This window comes from Pseudonaja textilis, chromosome 8, assembly GCF_049901715.1.
Source record: "Pseudonaja textilis isolate UNSWEBS1 chromosome 8, rPseTex1.2, whole genome shotgun sequence".
In the NCBI taxonomy this organism is placed as follows: domain Eukaryota; kingdom Metazoa; phylum Chordata; class Lepidosauria; order Squamata; family Elapidae; genus Pseudonaja; species Pseudonaja textilis.
Window position 1 is genome coordinate 7,531,261 of NC_141997.1, and position 25,631 is coordinate 7,556,891.

At 33.1% G+C, this 25,631-nt stretch overlaps 1 protein-coding gene across 6 annotated transcripts in view; it reads right to left on the reverse strand.

Annotated features, from left to right (window-relative positions):
* CNKSR2 (connector enhancer of kinase suppressor of Ras 2) overlaps positions 1–25,631 on the reverse strand; it is a 257,797-nt gene that overhangs the window by 164,679 nt on the left and 67,487 nt on the right. For 5 of the 6 annotated variants that reach the window (XM_087938239.1, XM_087938238.1, XM_026714237.2 and 2 more), the window contains exons 5-7: positions 10,955–10,996; positions 8,810–8,929; positions 354–413 (exon numbers count right to left, since the gene is read on the reverse strand). In XM_087938239.1, the coding sequence (XP_087794365.1) occupies positions 354–413; positions 8,810–8,929; positions 10,955–10,996 (222 nt within the window). The remainder of the gene's footprint in view (positions 1–353; positions 414–8,809; positions 8,930–10,954; positions 10,997–25,631) is intronic. The other variant, XM_087938240.1, reaches the window with a different exon arrangement.

Consider the following 25,631-nt stretch of genomic DNA (forward strand, 5'->3'; position numbering starts at 1 on the left):
AAGCCCTTACAAATTAAATATTGTTATTTCCCAGTGTGTGGTATGGGAGTGAAGGAACAGTTTGTCATGTTTTATGCATAAATTAATGTCAAACCAACCTGTTTTGTATTATTTGAACTGCACAAGTGAATTTGGATGAGAGCTGGAGAGTTTCTGAAATTCCAACTACAGCACTGTATATTTAGGGTTGCTATTATATAAATTATTACAGTAGAGTGTCCATAGGGTGAACTATGGATGAATAAGCGTCATAACATATTCCTGATCCTTTGCAATTAAGATAGGCAATCACAGGGATAAATTAATCTAAAGTTAAATTTGGAGCTCAAAGAAAACGTATTATCAATACTTACATTTTCTGTTGTTCCAGTAATTACATGGAGACCATCATATGTAGATTTAATGTACATACCCTAAGAAAAAGACATCATGGGAAAGAATTTGAAAAGTCTTTCCATTCTATCATCCAAAATACATTTCTCATCTATCTAAAATTATCTAAAAACAGTTGAGTGATACAATAGAATAGTACTCTGAATAAATTTTAAAAAGTGATTCCATCCCATTCCTCAAAAAACACCCAAGATCAAAATATATTAGATGTAAATTATTTTAAATTTTGTAGCAACTCTCTTTGGATGTTATTCATTTGTTTGTAATGATTTATCATCTGACTTAGATTTGTATGATATGAAGCATATTCTCAATCTTCAAGCAACAACTGTAATGAACCATAAAATTATTTAAAATAATTCCATATGGCAGCATGTTCATGTCTACTATCCTGGAGCTGGATGCATAGTCTCACTTTTATAAGTACAATCTATAGGTTGTAACCATAAAGGCAATCAAAAATATTGGGCAAATCCAGATGTGTACTGAATCAAATCAGGCATACTCTCAGATGTGTCAATCGTTTTATACTGCACAACATATGGTTTCATGGTAACAGGAAGCTATATAGGATTTTTTATAATTATTTGAAGAGATATCTTAACATTTTTTAAAATCCAAAGTTTCAAGAAGTCACCATGAAAGAAAATGGGGAAAGATTGTAAAAGGTAAGGCCACCTTTTCATGATAAAAAATGGGTCAATTCTTCGTCAATAAAATAAGAAGCATGTACTGATTTCAGAGGATTTAACATATAATATTTTAATAAACATGTTCAGTGAAATATATGCTGAGTGTAACAAAAAAATAGATAATTATTATAAAGCATTTCAAATCATAATCATTGAACTATTTACTTACAGTACTAACAGAATCAATAAAAAAGTTTCTATGTAACCATTTATTTTGCAGAGTTATAAATGATTCAAGAACTGTATGAAATTGATGTATAATCAGCTGATATATATATAATTCAACACTGAACTTTAGTAAAATTCTCAATAGATTAAATTTCTTTTAAAATTAACAGTTATCATAAAATACCTTAATTCTATGAACTTTACTGAAAAATGTTGTATTCTTTACAATTTACAATGTTTCCAAATGTTCAAATGAATTTAAAGCCTACAGTGAACATAGTTCCAATTCATGCTGATACAAATGTAAGGTTATATTTTTCCAGTCTAATTTTTACAGAACCCATTGATACATTTCTTAAATGACAGATCCAGCCTGTCTCTCTATGGTTTTAATATTTTTGAATGCATAATTGATAGGTAAGTCTAGGGTGCCGGGTAAAGAAACTGATTTCCAGTTTTACTCTGTTGAACATAATTATGATCAATTGAACTAAAGCATCCATTTATTTGTGTTTTTACACCCCTGGTAAATAGAAATGACCAAGTATAATAGACTTGCCTGTTAATGGTGGGGGGGAGGGGGGGGGGAGAGGAATTCTAAGAAAGGTGTGGAAAAAAACTTTGAAAAATTTATTTCCATGTATTATTTAATTGCGCATAATTATAATCAGTCTCCAAACTTTTTTCAATAAACAAGATGCTTGAATGATAAGTATGGATTTACTTTTAATTGTTCTTTGATGAACATGATTAACCATTTTCTTAATTTGCACATTGTTTAAAATCTGCTTTAAGAACACTTCAGTGTGTTCCATAAACAACTCTAATACTTCCTTTTACTGAACTCTGTCAAATTGTCTTCCTGAAGAAGTTAGCTTCACATATCAAATTATCTTGGTTAAATATATTTTTATCCTACTTTAATTTTAAGGAGGTTTTTTTTAAACTAGCTCTGTTCTTTGTGGGATTTTAAAATTTTTTTATTATCATCAACTTCTTTTGTTCTTCTGTCTTAACATAACACAGTTACACTTTTTAAACTGCAACTATCCAATAGAAGAAAATGACCTCTGTTCTATATTAGACAGACAATTTAGGGGGATATAGCTTGTTAGCTTAAAATAAATAACATTTTGTTTAAATCTTTTGTCCTCCATATTATTTTATACTAATATTTAAATGGCTTCCAAGATAAAGGATTATTTGCTCTTGATTATATAGTTAAAACTTCATATTATTTTCTATCCATAAAAACTGTCATTTTGCTTATTTTTTTTTTTAAAAAATTAGTATTTGGGAAATTGCAACATGGTTTCTTGCTGACAGAACTTCGTTTGGTGTATTATTTCTTGATAATTGCCCTGCATCAAGACTTGACAGAGAATTTCTTTTTTGTTTCCCCTCCATTTAGTTTTAATGGGCTTTTAATTTGGGGAATCTATAACAATTTACCTTGTCCCACTCATCATGGGACAACTAGCCACAGCCAACCTGCCACAGGACAACTCGCTGTGGGACAAGAGTTCTACCAATATCAAAGAAATGGTGCAACAGAATAATTAAGGAAAGGAGCAAAAGGAGGGACAAAATGAAATGTGAAAAATTAAAATAATGTTTATTTTAAATAATTGAATAATTATTTAAATAATTAAATAATTATTTGAATAATTAAATAATTGTTAAATTGTTCTGCAGAGAGTTGGCTGTGGTGAGCTGTCCTGTGGCGAATTGGCTGTGGCAAGATGTCCCATTCTGGATTTTGAAGCTATCCATCTGTATATTTTGTTACTACTAAACCTAGTTCTTTTCACTAAGCAGCAAAATATAACCCCAAAATCTTTAAAATTTGCAATGGAGATTCATCTTCCTATTTTATGTAAATATTTTGTTGCAATTTTTTAGAAAACAACTGTTATGTTGTCATGTCAAATGTGAATTTTAACATGAAATAGTCCACTTTAGTCAATAGAACATAGACATTAAATGATACATTTTTATTTATTTATCCTGCAGGGTGAAAACTAAAGAAAACTTTTCAACCAGTCTTTGCCAGATATTGAACTCCTGGAAGAAAAAAAAAGCAGTCAAATTCTTTCACTGTAAACATCTATTTCATCTTTTCTATTTTCTTTCTGCCCATGTATCATTGCACAATGTCTGGTTTATAATGATCTAAATGGGGGAAACCACAATACTGTCTTGTAGGTGTTTTCATATTTAGTTTTAAAACATGTTTCATAGCAATGGGAGGTGGGGGTGTAATTTTGTTTTGCACAAATTAAATGTATGTAAATGTGGTAAGTTATGCATGTGCTCATATACAACCACTTGCACAGGCATAATAGGGAGCTTGTAAGATAATAGTTCAAAGGCCACTGTTACAAAAACAATTATTAATAAAATAAATTTGATGATTAAAAATAGAAAACTAGCTACAGTATTTTCAAAAACAGTACATCTAAAAATTAAAATATTAGGAATTCAAAAACCCAATCTAATTAAAGGAGATACTCACACACAAACACCAACATATTTTCAAAGAAATATAAAATCCATCTTTTAGAAAAAAATAAATCAGCAATACTTTACGTTGTTACTCCATGGTAATAAGAACATAAATGGAGAGGGGAGTAGGAAAGAAAGAGAAAGAAATATCAAATGAGCCAGACCATGATTTATAAAGATATATAAAGAGGGAAATCAGCAAAATAAATTATAGATATTCCCAAAAAACTTCATATAACTACAATAGCCTTAATTTACTTATTGAATAATGCTTCAATAAAATATTGAAATAATTGTTCAAAGTTAATAGAAAATATTAATCATAATTTTTTCACTTAAAACGGATCTCCAATGTTCAGGCTATGGCCTATTACCAGGCTGCTGCCTGTTTGAAACCGGGCTGCGGGAGAGATGAGCAAGTGTGCACACATGAAGTTCCTGAGCGGCAGCAAGCACGCACAAAGCTCCTTTCACATGAATGGAGCTTCACTCACGATCACCTTCTGCTCGCGTGACAGAAGCTTCGCGCATGAGCACAAGCGTGCTCTGCTCAAGCACACACACATCACTCATGCGAGGGGAACTTTGCACGTGAGCACATTGAAATGAGTGGAGGACGCCCGGCGCTCCTCAAAGGTAGCTATGGACATGCACCTGTCACTCACACCACCACCAGCCCGCGATGGGTGAGGCTGCCAAGCTGGAAAGGTTGGACACCGCTGACTTAAAAGAAATGCTTTGGGATGCTACAATTATTGTAACTAAATTGAGTTAAATTTAATTTTTTGAATTACTTGGTACTGCAATGTGAAGACTTCAAAGAACTACAATGTAATGTAACAAAATGCCATTTTGAAGACATATTAATCAGTTAATAATAAATTTTCTAAGTCAGTTAACTACAGTGAGTCTAAGAAATATTTTGAGTACATTCTTTTGACATACATATCAATGATTTGAAAATTAACTTGAGGCAATGGAATTAGATGTAGTATGCATCTACAGTGTGTCATAAGACTAAGATACCTTTCATTCACCAATTATATGCAGTCCAAAAAATACACCTATTTTTTATATGGTTGCATGCTTCTTTCTGGTGGGTTGGTTACAAATGTTGAAAGCATTAATTTATATATTTAATTCTCAAAGTTTTGGATTGTTAACTGACAAAATTAATGAATATATAAATGGCAGATTTTCTTCAATAAGTGTAGTTTTGTTTTTCAATTCACAAATATGTATGCTTTTCTAGGCATTGTTTCCTGTCTTTTCCTTAACCTTCACCCCATTTTTCTATTATACACATGTACACACACACACACATACAGACCCATATGATTCACCCATGCTGCACCACTGTGACATAAGCTTCACTAGTTTCAGTCTTTCCAGGAACAATTTAAGCTGCTGTTTATTATTAAAGCCCTATATTACTGGAACCACCTTTTTCTGAATATATCTGCCTGTTTCACCAGGTCAGATACAATGGCAGTGAAGTCTCTAAGTCCCATCCTTCCTCTTCTCATTGAGAAGGATCTAGAAGCAACTTTTCCATAGTAATAAAGAGATTGTTCATTGGATGCTTTGAAGAAGGATGGCTGAGGGGCTAGATTGGGTTTATCTAGTTTGGGTTGGTTTGTATTTTCATTGTTGTAAACTACCCAGAGTTGTGCTTTGAGATAAATGGCCTTGTAAATCTTTAAAAAAAAAAAACAATATACAGACACAGTGCTCTGGCACAAACAAGTATACATCTCCTTCATGAAAAAGCTTTGCTCCATATACACTCTGGCTAATGTATTCTACAAGCCTTATGCCTTTGAATATCATAACAAAGTACATTTGGTGTATGTATCAATTTTATGGCATAATACTTAATTCCTAAGAACATGTTATATTGTTGTAAAGTAACATTACACATTACTTCTATAACATTCAAAATGACAGAAGGGAAAACTTATAAAAAAAACTATGCTTAAAGTTAAGGTAATGAAAAAATAGAACAGAATAATTAATATATATTTTTAAAAACTATTTTTTATATTGCAAGAAAATATAAACACACACACAAACACACACACCAATACATACCCATACCAACAAACATCCACACAGAAAGAGAGCTCGTGACTAATTCTTCTAACTTTGAAAGGCATCATCTGTGGGCCACAGGAAAGGATACTCTGGGAATTTAGAGATGAGATAGAAATCTAGGATATTCAAAGTCACGTTTCACCTCAGATTCATACCGGAGGAAGATTTAAACCATAATTACTCATGATATTCATATGCCTATTTCACTGCCTGATCCTACAAAATTCTTTATTTTGTTACTGGTTATCAAAACAATATATTTAGCATTATGAAAGTTCAACTTAATTGTATAACTTGTCTAACAATTGATTTTACTAGTAAAATAATGAAAACAATCTTTTAAACATTTTAAAGGTATGCTTAAATATAAAATATTTCACCATAGCTAATTATTAAAATGTATTACAATGATTTTAAAAAGTTAAAAAATTCTGTCAACTTAAAATAAATTAGACTATGATACTTAATACAACTCTTTAAAAGACACAAACCCAAAATTTAAGACATATAAATGTCAAAACAAAGTGTATGTGTCTTTACAGGCATTCACACATATGCAATGAATGTGGCATATATGTCCTGATGGAAAGATTGCCAATGAGTGGCTCAGCTGAAGTATATAAAAATTTATTTGCAATCCCTATTATTTCACACATATGAGAATGAACAGGGAACTCATTGCATCAGTAAGCACCTGCTTTATCAAGTAACCAAACAACATTATTCTTTTCAGAAGCTCAACACTTTATCATAAAACCAGTGACACAAAATCTTCTCCTACAGATATTTACATCTTTACCCAGCTGATGGAAAATTTCTATGAATTGATTACATATAAGGAATCTTGAAAGATTCTCCACCCAACACTTCCATGATTATTTCTTAAAAATTCTACCAAGATCTAATACAAAAGGTTTTGTATCCTGCTTATGAATTGTTAAAATATTTGCAGATAATATATAGTCAATATACATAGCACATTCAATACCAGTTGTATTCAACAAAAATATCCAATTTATTTTAATATATCAACCAAGTTCAAAATGACCTAACTATCAAGTTTTTCAACTTGGACTTGGCAGTAAATCTCATATTTCCTTGACCACTTAACTTGATTCCTTTTTTAAAATCATGATTTCTTCCTCACCCATTAATGGATACTTGGTGTAGTTCTTGGTGGCCTTGAAATGGTTGTTGTATCTCTACGGTCATCTCTGCCCTGAGAACTATTTAAAGCCTTAATCCTTACATTGATGTTGCAATAATATTGGTAGGAATTATAGCAGTAGAATAATATACCACACAATTGAAACCAAATTGTAATTGATTTTTTTAATATGGCTTGAGCAATTTGTTCCCTTTGCTATCCTTTCCTTCTTGCCATTACCATTTACTATTTGGTCCAAGTGAAACATCAACCATAACGCTAATTTCATTTGCCTCCATTTCTGAAACTGTTATTCTTCCCTTATATTAAGAAATTTTATCTATATTCCTTACTATATCTTCCTTACATTGTATTTTTTTGTAACTTATTTCTCTACCATTATCGGAACTTCCAAGTTGACAGCAATTTGTTACAGAAATCTCCAGGAAAACAAAACTCTATGTGAAACTTGATTACACAGCTCCTTTGTTTGTACTTCCTATGTCAAAAATGCCAAAAGATATTTTAAAACATCAAGTATCAATAATAATTATAAGAAAATTTGAATAATTATCTTTTCATTCTAATTATTTTTAACATCATGTAATTTTTGTAAACGTCATATATAAAATATTTTCCATTTCTAGGCTAATAAAAACAACTTTCTATTTGATTCCAAAATAATATGTTTCAGCAAGAAATAGACAAAATGACCACTACTCAAAATAATTTACAGAATTCATTTGAAAAAGATGAGCTCATTTTTTAAAAAATCTGAAAATTCATTCTGATATTTTCTTTTTTGTACTTAAAGAATTGGTTTTATTGTACTATATATACTACAACCAAACTGTTAATAAGTATTTCTGCATAGGAACAGTCTTAAAATCTAAACCAGTAAAAAGAGGAATCTTTGGCAAAAATGGGGGGGGGGTATTTTTACAATTAAAAAGAAAATTTGGTCATGTCATAAAAAGCATTTCTAAAAGGATAGACTGGAGTAGGGAAGCTGTACAAGCATCCAATGAATTATGAAAGTACAAACATTTTAATCAGATTATGACATGGGACATGGAATAAATTACAGATGGTAGAATAGAAAATGACTTTAATATGCTACTATGACATTCAGACAAATACAAGATCTAGAACAAGGGACTACAAAATAGCACAGTAGAAGGCAGATTGAAGGTGAGATTGAGTGCAAAGGATATTGTAAAATTTAAAAAATAATAATTTCAGGATTTCAAGTATTTTAGGTGAAACCAAATACATATCCAAAAAAATTAAAAGTGTTATTCTTTGTTTTATAACAAATTTACAGAGCATAACTGTGAGGAAATTAAACCAACAACATTTGGGGAAAACAGTATTAATAATACAAATATATTTGGATAAGCAGACTTGTAACGGGACTATATCGAAGGCATTTTCATAAATTAATTAGGATTATTTCTTCAAGTATTAGAATACTTCACAAGTATTATATAATATATGATATAGTTATTATGAATATATTATCAGTCAGAGACACAATAAAGTTTACATTATTCTGTAATTTAAACTTGAAAACCAATTCTAGAAAACTGCGGGAATACAATCCACTGAAGTACTTTAAAGATAATTTCAATTGATATTATTTTCTTAAGGATTTTATAAAATAACCGTTAACATGCAATACTGACCATGGTGTATCTGACTGCTTCATACAGTTTTGCAGCAAAGGGTAGATATGCCAAATAAACATTTTATTCAGAAAATGTATTTCTTCCATCCTGGGTGAAGTTTTGATTAACTGTGTACATCTTACCAGCCCTTCACTTGGCTTGATGTTTGCTAGCTGAATCACTTCCAGGTGAGCAGATTGAGACACGAGAGGATCAGATGAAAGTGAAATTATATGATCACAGACACCAGATAGAGTCTTACACTAGGAAAAAAAAATAAGTATATTAACCAAGAAATTTTAATTCTAACACAGCAAACCTTGGGCATAATAGTTAAAAGATACAATTTTACTCTCTTATAAGATTATGATAAAATAATCAATCAGATAAAAAATTCAAAACAATATTTAGAGATTGGGGGGGGGGTTCTCTTCTTTCCGTTTCTGGAGCATTAGCAAATATATGGCTGATGAATACACATATACACAAGCTTATTTTACAACCATAACAACAAATACAATCCAGATTTTTTCCGTACATATATACTGGTATTATTTAATAACACATTGTTAAATTGGTAATGCTAATGATCTTCTAACAGCTGACCTAATCATATAAAAATTGTAAAAGCACACAACCCCAGTAAGAGCAAATAGGGAAATGAAACTAGTTTGCTGCAAACGTACACACTACAGCCTGTTGGTTTATTTATTCATAAAATTTATTGGCCACCTATCTTACCATGAGGTAACTCTGGGTGGCTTACAGTTACATCTAAGTTAAAAAATAAAAAGTTAAAATTAAACATTAAAACCAAAGACACATGGGGAGGATGGTGGTGGAGTGGGGGTGTTATGGTTAGTTGGCAGCAGGTGCAAATGGTTGAGGAGAGCGAGGACTCAGATGAGGGGCCAGGACCATTAGGGAGTGGACTGCTGCCTTCAGAGATTGTGGGGGCTGGCAGCAGCAACGAGGAGGTTCCCGAGGAGCCTGTGCCAAGTGCACGTGCACGCAGGGCTACTCGCAGAAAAGAGGAGCTGCAGCAGCACGGGTGACTCGGAAGTAAGGCTGCAAGGTAATGGCCCCTCCTTCAAGAAGATAAAAGCCAGCTGTGAATTGGACATACTTTGCATGAAGCAAAGACGTTTTGAAACTCGAGCCTTGTGGACATTGTAGTATCTTAGTTGGTATTTGAAGACTCGTGTTGTAAAATATTTCTAGGTAACCTGTTCTTGGCAGCCTCGGACAGTTTTGGCAAGGCTCATGCTTATCAAAGTTAATTAGTTTGCAGCAGCCTTTTAACCGGGGGATGCGTAAGAATCATTAAAAGGTTTCTGTTCCCTTTGATTCATGTTTGTTTTATTGGGAAAGGGTTTGGGTCAGAACTGGGGGGATGGAATCTCCATTGTGCTGTTCCCCCACTAGGGCCCCAAGCTGACTGGCAGAACATTTTTAGGCCTTTACAAAAAGATAGGAGGGTTGGGGGCCAACCTCACATTGGGAGGCAAGATATTCCAGAGGGCATGAGCAATAGCAGAGAAGGCCCCCCTTCTGGACCCCGCCAGCTGGGTGATCGGGTTGATGGGTCCTGCAGCATGCTTCCTCGACCAGCAAGAGTGGTACAGGCCAATCCCAATGGGTTATAATGGTCCCTCAAGTAACCTGGACCCACGCCATGAAGGGCTTTAAAAGTGATCACCAACATCTTGAATTGCACTCAGAAGCACACTGGCAACCAATGCAGCTTACGGAGCAGTGGTATTACCAGGGCCATTCTTGCCCCGCCCGCATCAAACTATCCTCTCTGCTGCACTCTGCACCAGCTGTAGCTTCTGAATGCTCTTCAAGGGTAGCCACATGTAGAGTGCATTATAATAGTTAGCCATGAGATGACTAGGGACTGAATGACTGCATGTCAACTAAATAAATCTTCAAATGCTATAGCTAGGTGCAATGGTAGAATGAAAAACTGATATAGGACACAGTTTTCTGAAAAATGAAGAAATATATGGTGGAAGCATAATATGGATAGATAAAAGTACACATCTTATAGACCATAAGATGAACTACAGTTCTTGCTATAGAAAAGAAAAACAACTTATACCAGTCTTAAAATAAAAGAGCTCCAAAAGGTAGTTTAAGATATTCTATATCCCTGGTGTAGAATAAAGCTTAGAATGTAAGTAGACTGTATAGATGACCCAAGAGCTTTTGCCTACATAAGGATTAACATTTAGACACCTGAGTTCGCTATTAATATCTATGATGATGCAATAAATGCCACTTACCACATGCAGAATTTTGTTCTCAGTTTCATGTACTGTGCAGTCCTAGAAAGATAAGATGAACTGAAATTAATTAAATGAAACATTTAGGGAAAAGTAGTTAATATTTAATACTTCATAATATAAAGATAGGTAGGTAGGTAGACAGATAGATAATAGCTAGCTAATAAGGAAAAAAATGGAGGAGGGAAGAAAGGAAGGAAAGAAGGAAGGAAAAAAAGAAAGAAATATATCTTTTGATGATAAGAAATATCAGTTCCTTCCTTTGATAGCCATAATTCTGAAATTATACTGCCTAAAACCATAGTCCATTATCTACAACTCCTCAGATGTTTAATTGGTTTACTAAATAAATAGAGATATTTTATTTATATGTGTGTGCGGGTGTGGGTGGATGGGTGTGTAAAATAAGTGAAAAATTAACTAAACTAATACAATACATGAATTAAATTAATATATCAACTAATTACATATTAAATGAGTACAGGCATCACAATACTATTCACTCTGTCTACAAATGATAAAATAAGCAGTGATGTATAGAGTCATGCTAATAAACATAAATTTATATTTATATTAATGGAAGTCAAGCAGCTTGCTTTAAAAATTAAACCATTGAATATTTTCAATAAATTTTCAATACATATAATTGAATATGCAACATATATAAGAACAAAATCTCACATTTCACCATTTAGGTCTTTAAAATAGTATTAATATAACATTTACCATGAGATGTTGTAAAATAAATGTTATGAATATCTGACAATAATCAAAATTCAGTGTTCATTCATAATTACTACATGATTCACTGAAATTTAAATAACCAGAGTACCCTTACTTTTCCAATGAAATTTGATTGACCATTAAAGCTTATTCTAAAGCAAGAACAAAAAATATTCATGTGTGTATACATATATTTTCTAAATAATTCAGACACAAAATAATCTAAAAAATTAAGAAACCACAAGGAAAGGGAGAGAGAGAAATCCCATTTTCTATGGAAAGCCTTTTCAGAATGATTTTTTTCTGGATCTGAAACAATTTGGGTCCTGGAAATTCTTATACTATTATAAAGCATTTTGTCCTAAATTAATGCTTGTTGGTAGAAATAGTGGAATTAAGCCAGCTGCCAAAGTTCTATTTACAATGATTATTTTCTTCATTTCTAGGTTGCATAAACATTGAACTAATACCAAGAATTTCAATGGAAGAGGTCTTTTCATCCTGTATATAGGACTAAAGACCCTATAATTTATTGATCCCTATTCATCCAATTTTCAATGTACCTTAGTATTTTTTTCAAACTGACAAAAATAGCCCCTTAACTCTTCTTTTAAAAGTTTCAAGATGCTTCATTAATCTAATATTACTGCAATCTAAAATCATTAAAATATATAGTTATCGCTTTTTGCAATTTTGAAATATTTCAGTCAAAATCACTGAATGTTCTTAATACCTTAACTTACAATTAAAATATGTCTTTTTGCTCTCTCCCTCTCTGCACATATTTGTCCCCTACAGACATAAATATCCATTGCTAATAGTTTCCATGAATAAGGTGAATGCATTTACAGAGAAAAAAAAGTGAACTGTGTATCACCCACATTCAAGATGAATTGCTCCTGCACATCATGCTTTTCATCATAAATGAGAAACAATGATGGGATTCTTTTCTTAACTAGAACAGAATTAATCTACTCATATTTACTGCATGTTTGCCTGCCTGGAGTAATTTACAATATACAGTATAAGGATTGCCATGTAAGACAAATAGGCAAAAGCCAAGCAGAGTGTATCCATGAACAGCAATCAGAAAACAGAGTAGAGTAGAGTAGAGTAGAGTAGAATAGAATAGAATAGAATAGAATAGAATAGAATAGAATAGAATAGAACAGAACAGAACAGAACAGAACAGAACAGAACAGAACAGAATAGAATAGAAGCTGGAAAGGACCTTGGAGGTCTTCTGGTCCAGCCTCCATTTCAAACAAGTGACTGTCCAGTCTCTTCTTAAAATCATGATGGAACACCCACAATTTTTGGAGGCAAGCTGTTCCACTGGTTAATTGTCCTCACTGTTATAAAGTTTCTCCTTAATTCTAGGTTCTCTCTTCGATTCGTTTCCAACCATTGTTTCTTCTCCTGCCCTTTGGAGAATAATTTGACTCCCTCTTCTTTGTGGCAGCCCCTCAAATACTGGAATAGTGCTATTATGTCACCCCTAATTCTTCTTTTCTTTAGACTAGCCAGATCCAAAGCCTGCAGCATTCTTCATATGGTTTAGTCTCCAGGCCTTTGATCATCTTAGTTGCTCTTCTCTGAACGTTTTTCCAAAGTCTCAACATCTTTTTTACAGTATGATGACCAAAATTGGTTGCGGTATTCCAGGAGTGGTCTTACTAGGGTAGGGTTTTGTAAAGTGGCACAATACTTCATGTGATCTTGATTCTATGCCCTCTGTTTATACAACCCAAGATTGTATTAGCTTTTTTGGCTGCTGCTGTATATTGCTGGTTCATATTCAGATAACAGATAACCAGAGTTGGAAGGGACCTTATAGGTCATCTAGTCCAACCCCCGCACAAGTGGGATACCCTACACCATTTCTGACAAATGGCAGTCCTATCTCTTCTTGAAGGTCTCAAGTGATGGCACTCCCACAACTTCTGAAGGCAAGGTGTTCCATTGGTTGATTGTTCTCACTGTCAGAAAGTTTCTCCTTATTTCCAGGTTAAATCTCTCCTTGTTCAGTTTCCATCCATTATTCCTTGTCTGGCCTATAGGCACTTTAGGAAATAGTTTGACCCCCTTCTCTCTGTGGCAGCCCCTCAAATATTGGAAGACTGCTATCATGTCTCCAAGATCACTCTCACAGTTATTGTTTTTGAGCCAGGTCTCACCTAACCTGTACTTGTACATTTGATTTTTCCTACCCAGGTGTAAAACCTTGCTTTTCTCCACATTAAATTTCATTTTGTTGGATAGGGCCCATTGATCAAGTTTGTAAAGATCTTTTTGAATCTGGAACTTGTCTTCTGTGGTGTTGGCTATTCCTGCCAATTTAGTATCATTGCAAATTTGATGAGTTTCCCTTCTATTCCCTCATCTAATTCATTTATAAAAATATTGAAGAGTACTGGGCCTAAACAGAGACTTGGGGTACCCCACTGCTTACTTCTCTCCATGTAGACATAGTACCAATAAGGACTACTCATTGAATATGGTTTGTCAACCAGCTACAAATCCACTTAGTGGTGACGTTAGCCCTTTTCCAATCCTCAGGTACTTCCCCTGTGCTCCAGGATTTTTGAAAGATTTGGTACAATGGTTCAGAGATAATATCTGACAGCTCCATCAGAACTCTGGGATGTAATCCATCAGGTTCTGATGATTTATATTTATTAAGGTCAGATAGGTAGAGAACATTTAGCAATTGATGATGAAAAATGAGGAAGGTACGGGAAAAATAGAGAGCAGATATAACAGAAAAAAGAGTAGGAGAAATGGACTATAGACTGACACTAGCAGACCAAAGTAAGGAGAAAAAAATATTTTGTTGGACATGGATCGCACTGATTATTATTTAAGATTTCAAAACACTGAAGAAGAAACGGAGGAAAATCTAGCAGAAATAATGGCAGACTTGCTGGCAGGGGCCTTGGAAGCGACAAAAGGAAAAGTAATGGCATATATAGATGAAATATTTAGAGTACAGACCAGATATGCACTGAGGAACAAGTTACCAAGGGAGGTACATGTTAGATTCACAAAAAAAGCCACAAGAATAGACTATAGAAAGCAAGAGACAATACATTGAAATATAGAAAGAAGGCGAGAACAGTTCTGAAGCAAATACCAAGAAGCGTTAGAGATCTAAGAAGGGAATATCAATTCTTGACAAAATGTTTAATTAAAAGAGGGATTAATTTTAGATGGCTGATACCAGAGGAAATAATGGTGACATGGCATGAACAGAGACACAGGCTAGATTCAATAGAGAAAGCGGAGCAATTTTATGACCACTATTTCAGAGAGCAAGAAGGAGAGAGAGTGGGGGAAATAGAAGAAATTAAACAAAGAGAGGAAGCCACAGGAGAGAGGAATAGAAGACAAAGAGGAGAGGAAAGAGAACAAGAAGAAAGAGTGGTAAGAGAAGTAAAACTGAAGGAAGCAAGGGAGATAAGAGCAACAAGAGCAACAAAACCTTATTAAAAATAAAAACATGGAAGAGAAAATAAAATTTATGTCAATAAATATAAATGGACTGAATTTGGCAATAAAAAGAAAAAGGAATTTTAATAAATTAGAGAAATTAAAATTGGATATAATTTGTTTCCAAGAGATGCACATCAAAAACAACACAATAAAATATTGGACTATCCTAAAAATGGGAAATTATACACCACCCTGGCACAACAAAGTAAAAGAGGAGTAGCACTATACATTAAAGATACAATAAAAGCTAAACAAATATATCAAGATGATGAAGGGAGGGTGTTAATGGTGGAAATAACGATGAATTATAAACAGACATTATTCGTGGTGATAAATTACACAAGAAAATAATGGAACTAGAATATAAAAGTATATGCATCCTATGAGACTTTAATACAATAGTGGATGCTGAAATGGACTGTAAAACACAAAAGACAAACAAAAAGAACAGGAAAACATTACCAAAATCTTTCTTCAAGATGACGGAAGAGTTAGCAATCCAAGATGCATTGAGAGAAATACACCCAAAAAACAAACAATATATTCTATTCGAATAGACATTTGTCCTGGTCCAGGACTGACATGATGTGGCTATGAACAGATCTAATTTCTAACATACAAGAAATAAGTATTGAAACAAGCACATGGGCAGACCATAACTCGATTAAAGTAATATGGAAGGGACAAAAAAAAGAGGTTACAATAAACAATGGACAATTTAATATTAAGAGAAAAGGAGTACATTAAATATATGGGGAAAGAATTGGAATATTCCTTTGATGAAAACAGAAAAGAAGAAATCTCATTACAAAGCATGTGGGATATAACAAAAACATACATTAGAGGACTAACTATAATATATACAGGAAAGAAAATACAGGCACAAAAAGTACTCAAAGAAGAATATAAAAAGCTGGAGAAGGAACTTCAAAGAAACCCACAAAGAAAGGACATTCAAAACAAAATGAATCTAACAAAGCATAAAATGGAAATAATAACAAAGGACTAGCACAAAAAATAAAAAAGTTCTAAACAAAACTTTTTTGAAAATGCAAATAAACTAGGATTGTGGCTAGCATATAGATTGAAGAAAGAGAAGGAAAAGAGAGATAGATTTCCCAACTAACAGATGATAAAGATAACTTTTGCTATAGAAATTAAGAGAAAAAAGGAGATAGTTCAAAAATATTATGGGGATCTATATGAACAAGAACAAGTGGGAGGAGGAGAAATTAAAGAATACTTTAAAAAAGAGAACTACCTAAAGTACCAGAAGAAATCAAAACAATGTTGAAGGGAAAAATTACAATGATGGAATTAACATAAGCAATTAAAAACAATGGGAAAGCACCAGGACCGGATGGTTTACCAGCAGAAATGTATAAAACCCTGCAGGATTCCCTGAGTAATATATTGTTAGAAGTAGCAAATAAAGTACTGATGGAGGCGAAAATACCTAATTCATGGATAGAAGCTTAAATTACTCTTATACCGAAAGAAGATACTGACTTATAGACCAATATCATTGTTGAACTCAGATTACAAAATATTTGCCTCAATAATGGCAGAATGACTAAAGAGATTTTTAAACCAATTTATACACCCAGACCAAAATGGGTTTCTACCCAAGAGACAAATAAAAGACAATATAAGAATAATCCTCAACACTTTGGAATACTATGAAGTGCATCCAGAGAAACAGATGGCATTGATATTCCTAGATGCACAGAAGGCTTTTGATAACATGAATTGGCAGTTTATGCTGGCACAAATGGAGAAAATTGACTTTGGGGAAAGGTTTATTAAAATGATTAAGACATTATATTACAAACAATATGCAAAGGTGATGGTAAATGGAGAATTGACTGAAAAAATTAACATTAAGAAGGGAACAAAGCAAGGTGTCCCTTGTCGTCATTACTATTTGTATTAACATTAGAAGTGTTAAATAGAAATATTAGGAAAGATAAGGAAATAAAAGGGATGTAAATAAGAACGGAGCAATACAAATTACAGGCATTTGCAGAGGACTTGGTTTTTATATTAGAAGAACCATTAGGAACAGAACCTAAGTTGATAAATAAGATAGAGGAATATGGAAAAGTGGCAAGATTGAAAATAAATAAAGGGAAATAAGATTTTGGTAAAAAAAATATGATAGAGGAACAGAAAAAAGAGTTAATGGAGAGATTAGATATTCAGATTGCACAGAAATTCAAAGATATTCAGATTGCAAAGAAATATCTAGGGATCCAGTTAATGGCCAGATGTGGAACAATTAAGGAAGATAATTATTATAAATTAAAACAACAAATTAAGACAGGAAAAATGGGGGAATATGCAATTATCATTAATAAGAAGAATTGCAACAATTAAGTTGAATATATTATATTCATATATTATGTATCTGTTTCAAACAATTCCAATAAAACTGGAGAAAAAATACTTTGAAGATATTAACAAAATAGTTTTGAAATATATATGACAAGGGAAGAAAGCAAGAATTAATCTCAAAATGTTACAGGATGCAAGAATCAGAGGAGGGTTTGGGTTATCTAACTGGGAAATATACTATCAGGCCACAGTACTAACTTGAATTGGCTATGTTAAGAAACACAAGGTTGTTGACACTGGAGGCAAATGATTTGCAATTGGATTGGCATGCATTTCTATGGTACTGGAGAAGAAAGATACATGGTTATTTTCGAAGACACTTTGTTAGGAATGCTTTATTGTTAGTATGGGAAAAAATTAGAGAACAACATTACTTGAAAATCCCAGTCTGATTATGAACAATGGAAGCACTTGTACACCCAAATATCAGTAAAATGGGAACTTTTGTTAGATATAAGTATATACTGAATGAAAAGGGTGAGCTCAAAACCAAACAAGAATTGAATGAACAAGGGATTGATATGCATTGGAATTCATACATGCAAATACAATCAAATATGAAAAATATATCAAAGCTGAAGGTATCCATAGGGGGCTGACAGAATTGGATAAAATATTAACAAGAATGGAAGACAAGCTGATAAAAGAATTGTACTGTTATTTACGAGGTGTAAAACTAGAAGAACAGCAAGTAAAGGAAACGATGATAGCATGGGCGAAAAACTTTTGGTATACAATAGCACTAGATAAATGGCAGAAGCCATGGGAAAGAAATCATAAATTAACAATATCGACAGCATATAAAGAAAATATGTACAAGATGTTTTATAGATGGCACCTTGCACCAGCAAAACTGACAAAGATGTTTAAAGACAAATCAGCCAAATGTTGGAAATGCCACCAGACACCAGGAACATACTACCATATGTAGTGGACATGCGTAGAAGCTAAAAGATATTGGACAAAAGTACACAAATGGTTGGAAAAAATGATAAAGCAATATATAGATTAGAAACCTGGATTATTTTTATTAGGGGTGGTACCTGAATGTTACAGCAAAGAAGAAATATATTTAAATTTTTAAAGGTTTTTTATTTATTTTAACAAATACAAACATAAAACATTAAATAAAACCATCTTTCCATTGTACAGTGTGTCGGTTGGTACATATCTTTTCTGCACAATATCAACAGTCTTTCCTTCCAAATTAAAATTCAAATTCATATTATATAGATCAACTGTGCATATTATATTATATTATTGTTAAGGTCTTATTAGATTTTAATTATAAACTCATGTCATCCTTTTCAAGCAAATCTCAACTTTTACAAAACATAGTTCATAATATTATTCATTTTATTGTAATCAGTTATAACATATCATTACATTGTCTTATCTTTACCATTATGTTATATTTATATCATATTATATTTCCCTATTTTCTTATTTAGCCGTTGATAAAATAAATCCCAAATTTTATAATATTCTTTATCTTCTTGCTCTCTCATTGCTAATGTCAATTGACTCATTTCTGCACATTCCATTATTTTCTTAATCACCTCCTCTTCTATTGGAATTTTTTCACTTTTCGAATTTTTGGCAAATACAATTCTAGCTGCTGTTAAAACATTTATAATTCATTTATTTTTATTTATTTATTTATCTTGGCAGGCAATTATAACATAACAGGTATAAGTAGAAACATAGTTATGGATACATGAAATGGATATAGGAAAAATAAGAAAAAGAAAAAAGAAACAATAGGACAGGGACGGCAGGCACGTTGGTGCACTTATGCCCGCCCCCTACAGACCTCTTAGGAAAGGGGTGAGGTCAATAGTAGAAAGTCTAAGGTTAAAGTTTTTGAGGTTTGGGGAAGAAACTACAGAGTCAGGTAGAGTATTCCAGACATTTACCACTCTGTTACTGAAGTCGTATTTCCTGCAATCAAGTTTGGTGTGGTTTACCTTGAGTTTGTATCTCTTGTGTGCTCTTCTTTTCTTATGGTTGAAGCTGAAGTATTCATTGACAGGCAGGACATTGCAATGTATGATTTTATATACTATACTTAGATTGGACCAAAGGTGGTGTAGTTCTAGGTTTTTTAGAATTTCAAGTCTGGTGGCATAAGGTATTCTGCAATGAGTAGAGGAGTGGAGAACTCTTGTGAAATATTTCTGGACTTTCTCAACTGTGTTAATATCAGATACGTAATGTGGGTTCCAGACTGATGAGCTGTATTCGAGTATTGTTCTAGCAAATGTTTTGAATGCTGTAGTTATTAGTGTGATATTACCAGAGAAAAAGCTCCATAGGATTAGGTTAACAACTCTTAATGCCTTTTTGGCTATGTAGTTACAGTGGGCTCTAGCACTTAGATCATTAGAGAGGAGTACTCCAAGATCCTTTACAGAGTTTGGATCATCAATAAGGTCTTGACTATTCAGCTTGTATTTTATTTGCTGATTTTTTTTTTGCCAATATGTAAGACAGAGCATTTATTTGTTGAGATTTGAAGTTGCCATTTGTTTGACCATTCTGATACATAGTTGAGGTTTTTTTGAAGGGTAGCAGTATTGTCTGTGGTGTTGAATAGCTTTACATCATCAGCGAAGAGAACGCAGTTGCTTTTAATATGATCACAGAGATCATTTATGTAGAGTATGAAGAGAGTTGGTCCTAGAACACTGCCCTGGGGGACACCACTGTTGACAGGTACAGAATTTGATAGGACCTTTGCCCTGATCAAGTTGTGTAGTCCATATGTTTTTGCAGTGTAAGAGTTGCAGATTACAGGATAGTTTTTTTCTGAAAGCAAATTGTTTATTAGAGAGTAAGTTGTTTGTCTCTAAGTGGAGGATAATGGATTGGTTAATAATTGATTCCATGACTTTACAGGTGACGCAGCATAGAGATTGGTCTGTAATTTTCAACTAGGCTGGGGTCCTTTTTTGAAGATGGGGATGACCGTGGTTTGAGATCATAGGTTTGGCAAGGAGCTGGTCCTGAAAGATTTTTCAAAGATTATGCTTAGTGGTTCAGCTATAGCAGTGGATAGCTTTTTTAAGAAGTAGGCACATATTCCATCTGATCCAATAGATAGAGATGGTTTTAGATTGCGTAGTGCTTTTTCAACATTGTCTTCTGTGAAATCTATATGTATTGGATCATTGTAGTCATCTGTGGTTCGACTAGGAAATACTGGGCATAATCCATTGTTGTTTACAAATACTGAGCCAAAGAATGCATTAAAGAGGTTGGCTTTAATGGTGTCGTCGTTGCAGTCTTTACCATTTGGTCCTTTCAAGGGTGGGATGGACCTTGAGTCTTTTAGTTTGTTGTTTACAAAATTGTAGAAAGCGCGGGTGGAATTTGTATGTAGAAGGTTTTCCTCTTGTTTAATGTGATAATTGGTGCATTCAGTCTTTATCTGGTGGCATAAATTTTTGTATAGACTTTTGAAGTTGGCAACGTGACCAGATTTGTTTTTCTGCCAAAGTGATTTCTTTTTGGATTGAAGCTTCCTTATTGTTATGGGTAATTTGTTTTTTCTGGTTTTGGAAGTTGTTATTGGTACATATAGTTTGATGACTCTTGACTTCAAGTAAAAATATGTTGTAATGGTCTTCAACAGTATTGCATCCAGTGAATAGAAATTGCCAATCAAGGGATGAGAGATCATTATTTATAAGATCATAGTGCCTTTTTTGAAGTTATAATTGGGGATTCTGTCATTTGGTGATTTTTATGTGGACGTATGTTGAGACAAAAGTCAATCATGTTGTGGTCACTGTTGGAAAAGGGTTCTTTAATTTGTATTCCATAAATTAAATTCAAACTATTGCAGAAGATGATATCAAGGCAGTTATTAAGTCTAGTATTGTTGGTTCCTCATTGTTCTAGTCCCAGATTTGTAACAGCATTGTAGAAGGTTGCATGTGTGGGTTCAGTTTTACATTCGTTTAGGGTCCAGTTATTATAAGGTAATTGAAGTCACCAAGAAAGATAAAAGCATGTGGGCAGGATGCTGCCCATGTTAGTAGTGTATTTAGCTTGTTTGCATGTTTGATGTCATAATCAGGGGCTCTGTAACATAGTAAGAATCGAAATGTGATATTTAAGGACAGTTCACAGACGATGGTCTCAGGAAGAGCAAGCTCCTGGGTAACTTGGATGTTTTTTAGATGTAAGGACTTTTTATAGAAGATAGCAACACCTCCTACTCTACGGATTTCACGATCTGATCGGTAAACATGATAGTCTCTTATTGTTGTAATGGAGTCGGGGAGAGATGCGTTGAGCCATGTTTCACAGACAAAGATGATGTCAAATTTAGCCATATTTAGTACGAGGAGATATATCAAGTATATCTGATTATATCAATCAGATTTATCAATTCTCTACTGTATCCTTCAGGTAAGATACCTAATAAAAATATCTCTGGTTACAAGTCTATATGCTGTTTTGTCATTTTTTCCAGCCATGTATGAATTTTAATCCAGTATCTTGTTGGCTTCCACAGAAGTCTACCACATGTGATAGTATGATCCAGGTATCTGATGACACTTCCAACATTTCTCCAATTTGTTCTTAAACATCCTTGCTATTTTTGCCGGGGGTAAATGCCACCTGTAAAACATCTTATGCAAATTCTCCTTATATGCTATTGACATTGTTATTTTATAGTTTCAAGACCATAATTTCTGCCAATCTTTCTAAATCTATCCGATATCCAAAAATCTTTCCCCAAGCAATCATTGGTTTTTTTACTTGTTCTTCTAATTTTACTCCAAGTAAATATCCATATAATCCATATAATCACATTCTCATCAGTACCTATCAAAATTCCATCTAATTCAGTAAGTTCTTTATAAAATCCTTCTGTCCTTCTGTCTTTATCATATCTAGAATGTATTTGCACATATGAATACCAATTCATCTCTATTTCTTGTTCTTCTAGTTCTTGTTTAGATTTGAGTTCGCCCTTTTAATATTTCACCATATCTCACTGTATGTTCCATTTTATAAACAATTGGGATATGCAAATGCCTCTATAGTTGACAACCAGACTGGTATTTTCATGTAATGTTGTTTCCTTATTTTCTCCCATATTAATAACAAAGCATCATGAATATAGTGTCTCCTAAAATACCCATGCGTTTTACTTTCCTTATACCATAAAAAGGCGTGCCATCCCAATAATAGGTCATGATCTTCTAATGTTAACAATCTAGTATTCCTTAAGACTACCCATTCTTTCACCCACATCAGTGTTGGCGCTTGGTAATACAATTCCCAATTGGGTAAACCAAAATCTCCTCTTATTCTGGCATCTTGTAACAATTTTAATTTGATTCTTGCCTTCTTTCCCTGACATATACTTCAGTATTATTTTTTTAAATCCTCAAAATATTCTTTCCCTAGTTTAATTGGTATTGTCTGAAACAAATATAAAATCCTTGGTAATATATTCATCTTGATTGTAGATATTCTCCCTATTAGAGATTATTGTAGATTTTCCCATTTTTTTCAAGTCTGTCACAATCTGTTGTTTGATAATATAATAATTATCTTCTTTGAGTGTTCCACATCTTGCTGTTAATTGTATTTCTAAATATTTAACTTTATTTGTGATCTGGATATTCAATCACTCTTTTAATTCTTCCCTTTGTTTTTCCACCATATTCTTGAAAAATCTTAATTTTGTCTTTATTTTCAAACCTGCCACCTGTCCATATTCTTCAATCTTTTCTATCAATTTATGTGCTGTTTTCAATGGTTCCTCTAATATAAAACCAGATCATCTGCACACGCTTTTAACTTGTATTCCTCTTTTTTATTTTCATTCCCTTTATTTTACTATCATCTCTAACATTTCTATTTAAAACTTCCAAAGTCAAAACAAACAGCAGAGGTGACAACAGGCATCCTTGCCTAGTTCCTTTTTTAATATTAATATTATCTGTTAAGTCTCCATTTATCATTATTTTGGCAGATTGCTTCTAATACTGTATATTGCCTCTATAGCTTTAGGAAAATTTTCACCAAAACCCAATTGTTCCATTTGTAATATCATAAACTGCCAATTTACATTATCAAAAGCCTTTTGTGCATCTAAAAATACCAAGGCCATTTGTTTCTCAGGATGTATTTCATAATATTCCAAAATATTCAGAATTATTCTCATATTGTCTTTGATTTGCCACTTTGGCAGAAATCCATTTTGATCAGCATGTATAAAATTATTCAAGTATCTCTTAAATCTTTCTGCCATTATTGAGACGAATATTTTATAATCTGAGTTCAGCAGGGAAATAGGTCTATAATTTTTACTTTGTTGTAGATCAGTGTCCTCTTTTGGTATCAGAGTAACATAAGCCTCTGTCCATGAGTTGGGTATTTTAGTTTTTGGCAAGAATTCATTCATCACTTCAAGCATTAGAATACTTAAGATTGCTGTAGGGTCTTGTAAAATTCCATTGGTAGCCCATCTGGGGCTGGAGCCTTTCCAGTATTTTGTCTCTTTAATGCCTCAGTTAATTCCATCATTGTTATTTTCCCTTCTAACATTATTTGAATGTCCTCAAGTATTTGGGGTAGCTCCGCTCTTTGCAAACATTGTTTAACTTTTTCTTCATCAATATTCAGTTAGTTGTATAATTTTTCATAATATTTTTGTACTATCTTTTTCTTTTCATCATTTCCATTACAAGTCTTTCCTTGATCATCTATTAATTGCATTATCTTTTTCATTTCTCTCTCTCTTTTTAATTTATATGCCAACCATCATATTTAATTATTCATGTATTAACAGCACCTAGGATTGTATTTGCTCAGAACTGGAAAAGTGATAAAATACCAGCAGAAGAAAAAGTGATTGAGAAAATATTTGAATGTGCAGAGATGAATAGATTAACACTGCCAATTAAAGAAAAAGAAGAATGGTATGGGATCTATTTTATCAATGGTTGGAAAATAAAACAAGTTAAAATTGAGTAGATGAATATATAAAGAAATAAGTTAAGACTGTTATAAAAGTAATAGATATAAGAGATAATGGCTTATAAAGAACATGTGATTATTGTTATATTGGTAAGAAAAGTACTAATTACAATTGTTAGCACAAGATATATGTATCCAGTTGACACACTGTATGAATGAACGATGTAATTATTGTAAACATAAAAATAAACTGTTACTAAAAAAAGGTCAGAAAGGTGTTCTCTTACCATTTTCTTCCTTATTTTAATTTTAATTTTTGATTTGTCTTTTACAGTTTGTCTTTTTTGTATGAGCCTTGGTGGTGCAGTGGTTAGAGTGTAGTACTGCAGGCTATTTCTGCTGACTGCCAGCTGGCCTGCAATTTAGCAGTTCAAATCTCAACAGGCTAAAGGTTGACTCAGCCTTCCATCCTTCTGAGGTGGGTAAAAAGAGGACCCAGATTCTTGGGGGCAATATGCTGACTCTGTAAACCCTTTAGCCAGTGGTTTATTTCTAGAATTCTTTTTCCCCTCAATAGGCATTGGCCTTTCGTGGAAGTACTGAGGAGGAGTATTTGTGCTCCTAGCTTCTTAACTTTTTTGCCTTGTTGCTTAAATATTGTACTTAGGTTCTTTCAATATTGTACTTAGGTTCTTTGTTGTGTCATTTGTCCCAGTGGAGGAGGAGGAAAGGGTAGTAATCTGTGGGCCTAATTGTTTTGGTTAGGTTCTCAAGCTACTTCTTTAATTTTTGCTCCAGAGACAACATACCTCCCTAGATTGTATGTCTGGTCTGCAGAAGGCTCCTTTGAGAATAGAATCTCCTTTCACCAACATTTGTCTTTCTTTTTTAGGGAGTGCAATCTGGCGTGCTTTCCTCTTTATCTCTGTGTGTTTATTGATGTGACTTTTTAGAGATATTTGATGGTGTCTCTTTTGTGTGTTTTCTTTGGGGAGGGGTTGTGGGCCTGCATATTTTCATTTAGGGGGAGAAATCGATTGCTTAGTTTTAATGGGGCTGCTTCTGGTTGGGTTAGATGAGCAGCAGGAGTTTATTAGATTTTATGCTGCTTTTTATTTGATTACTG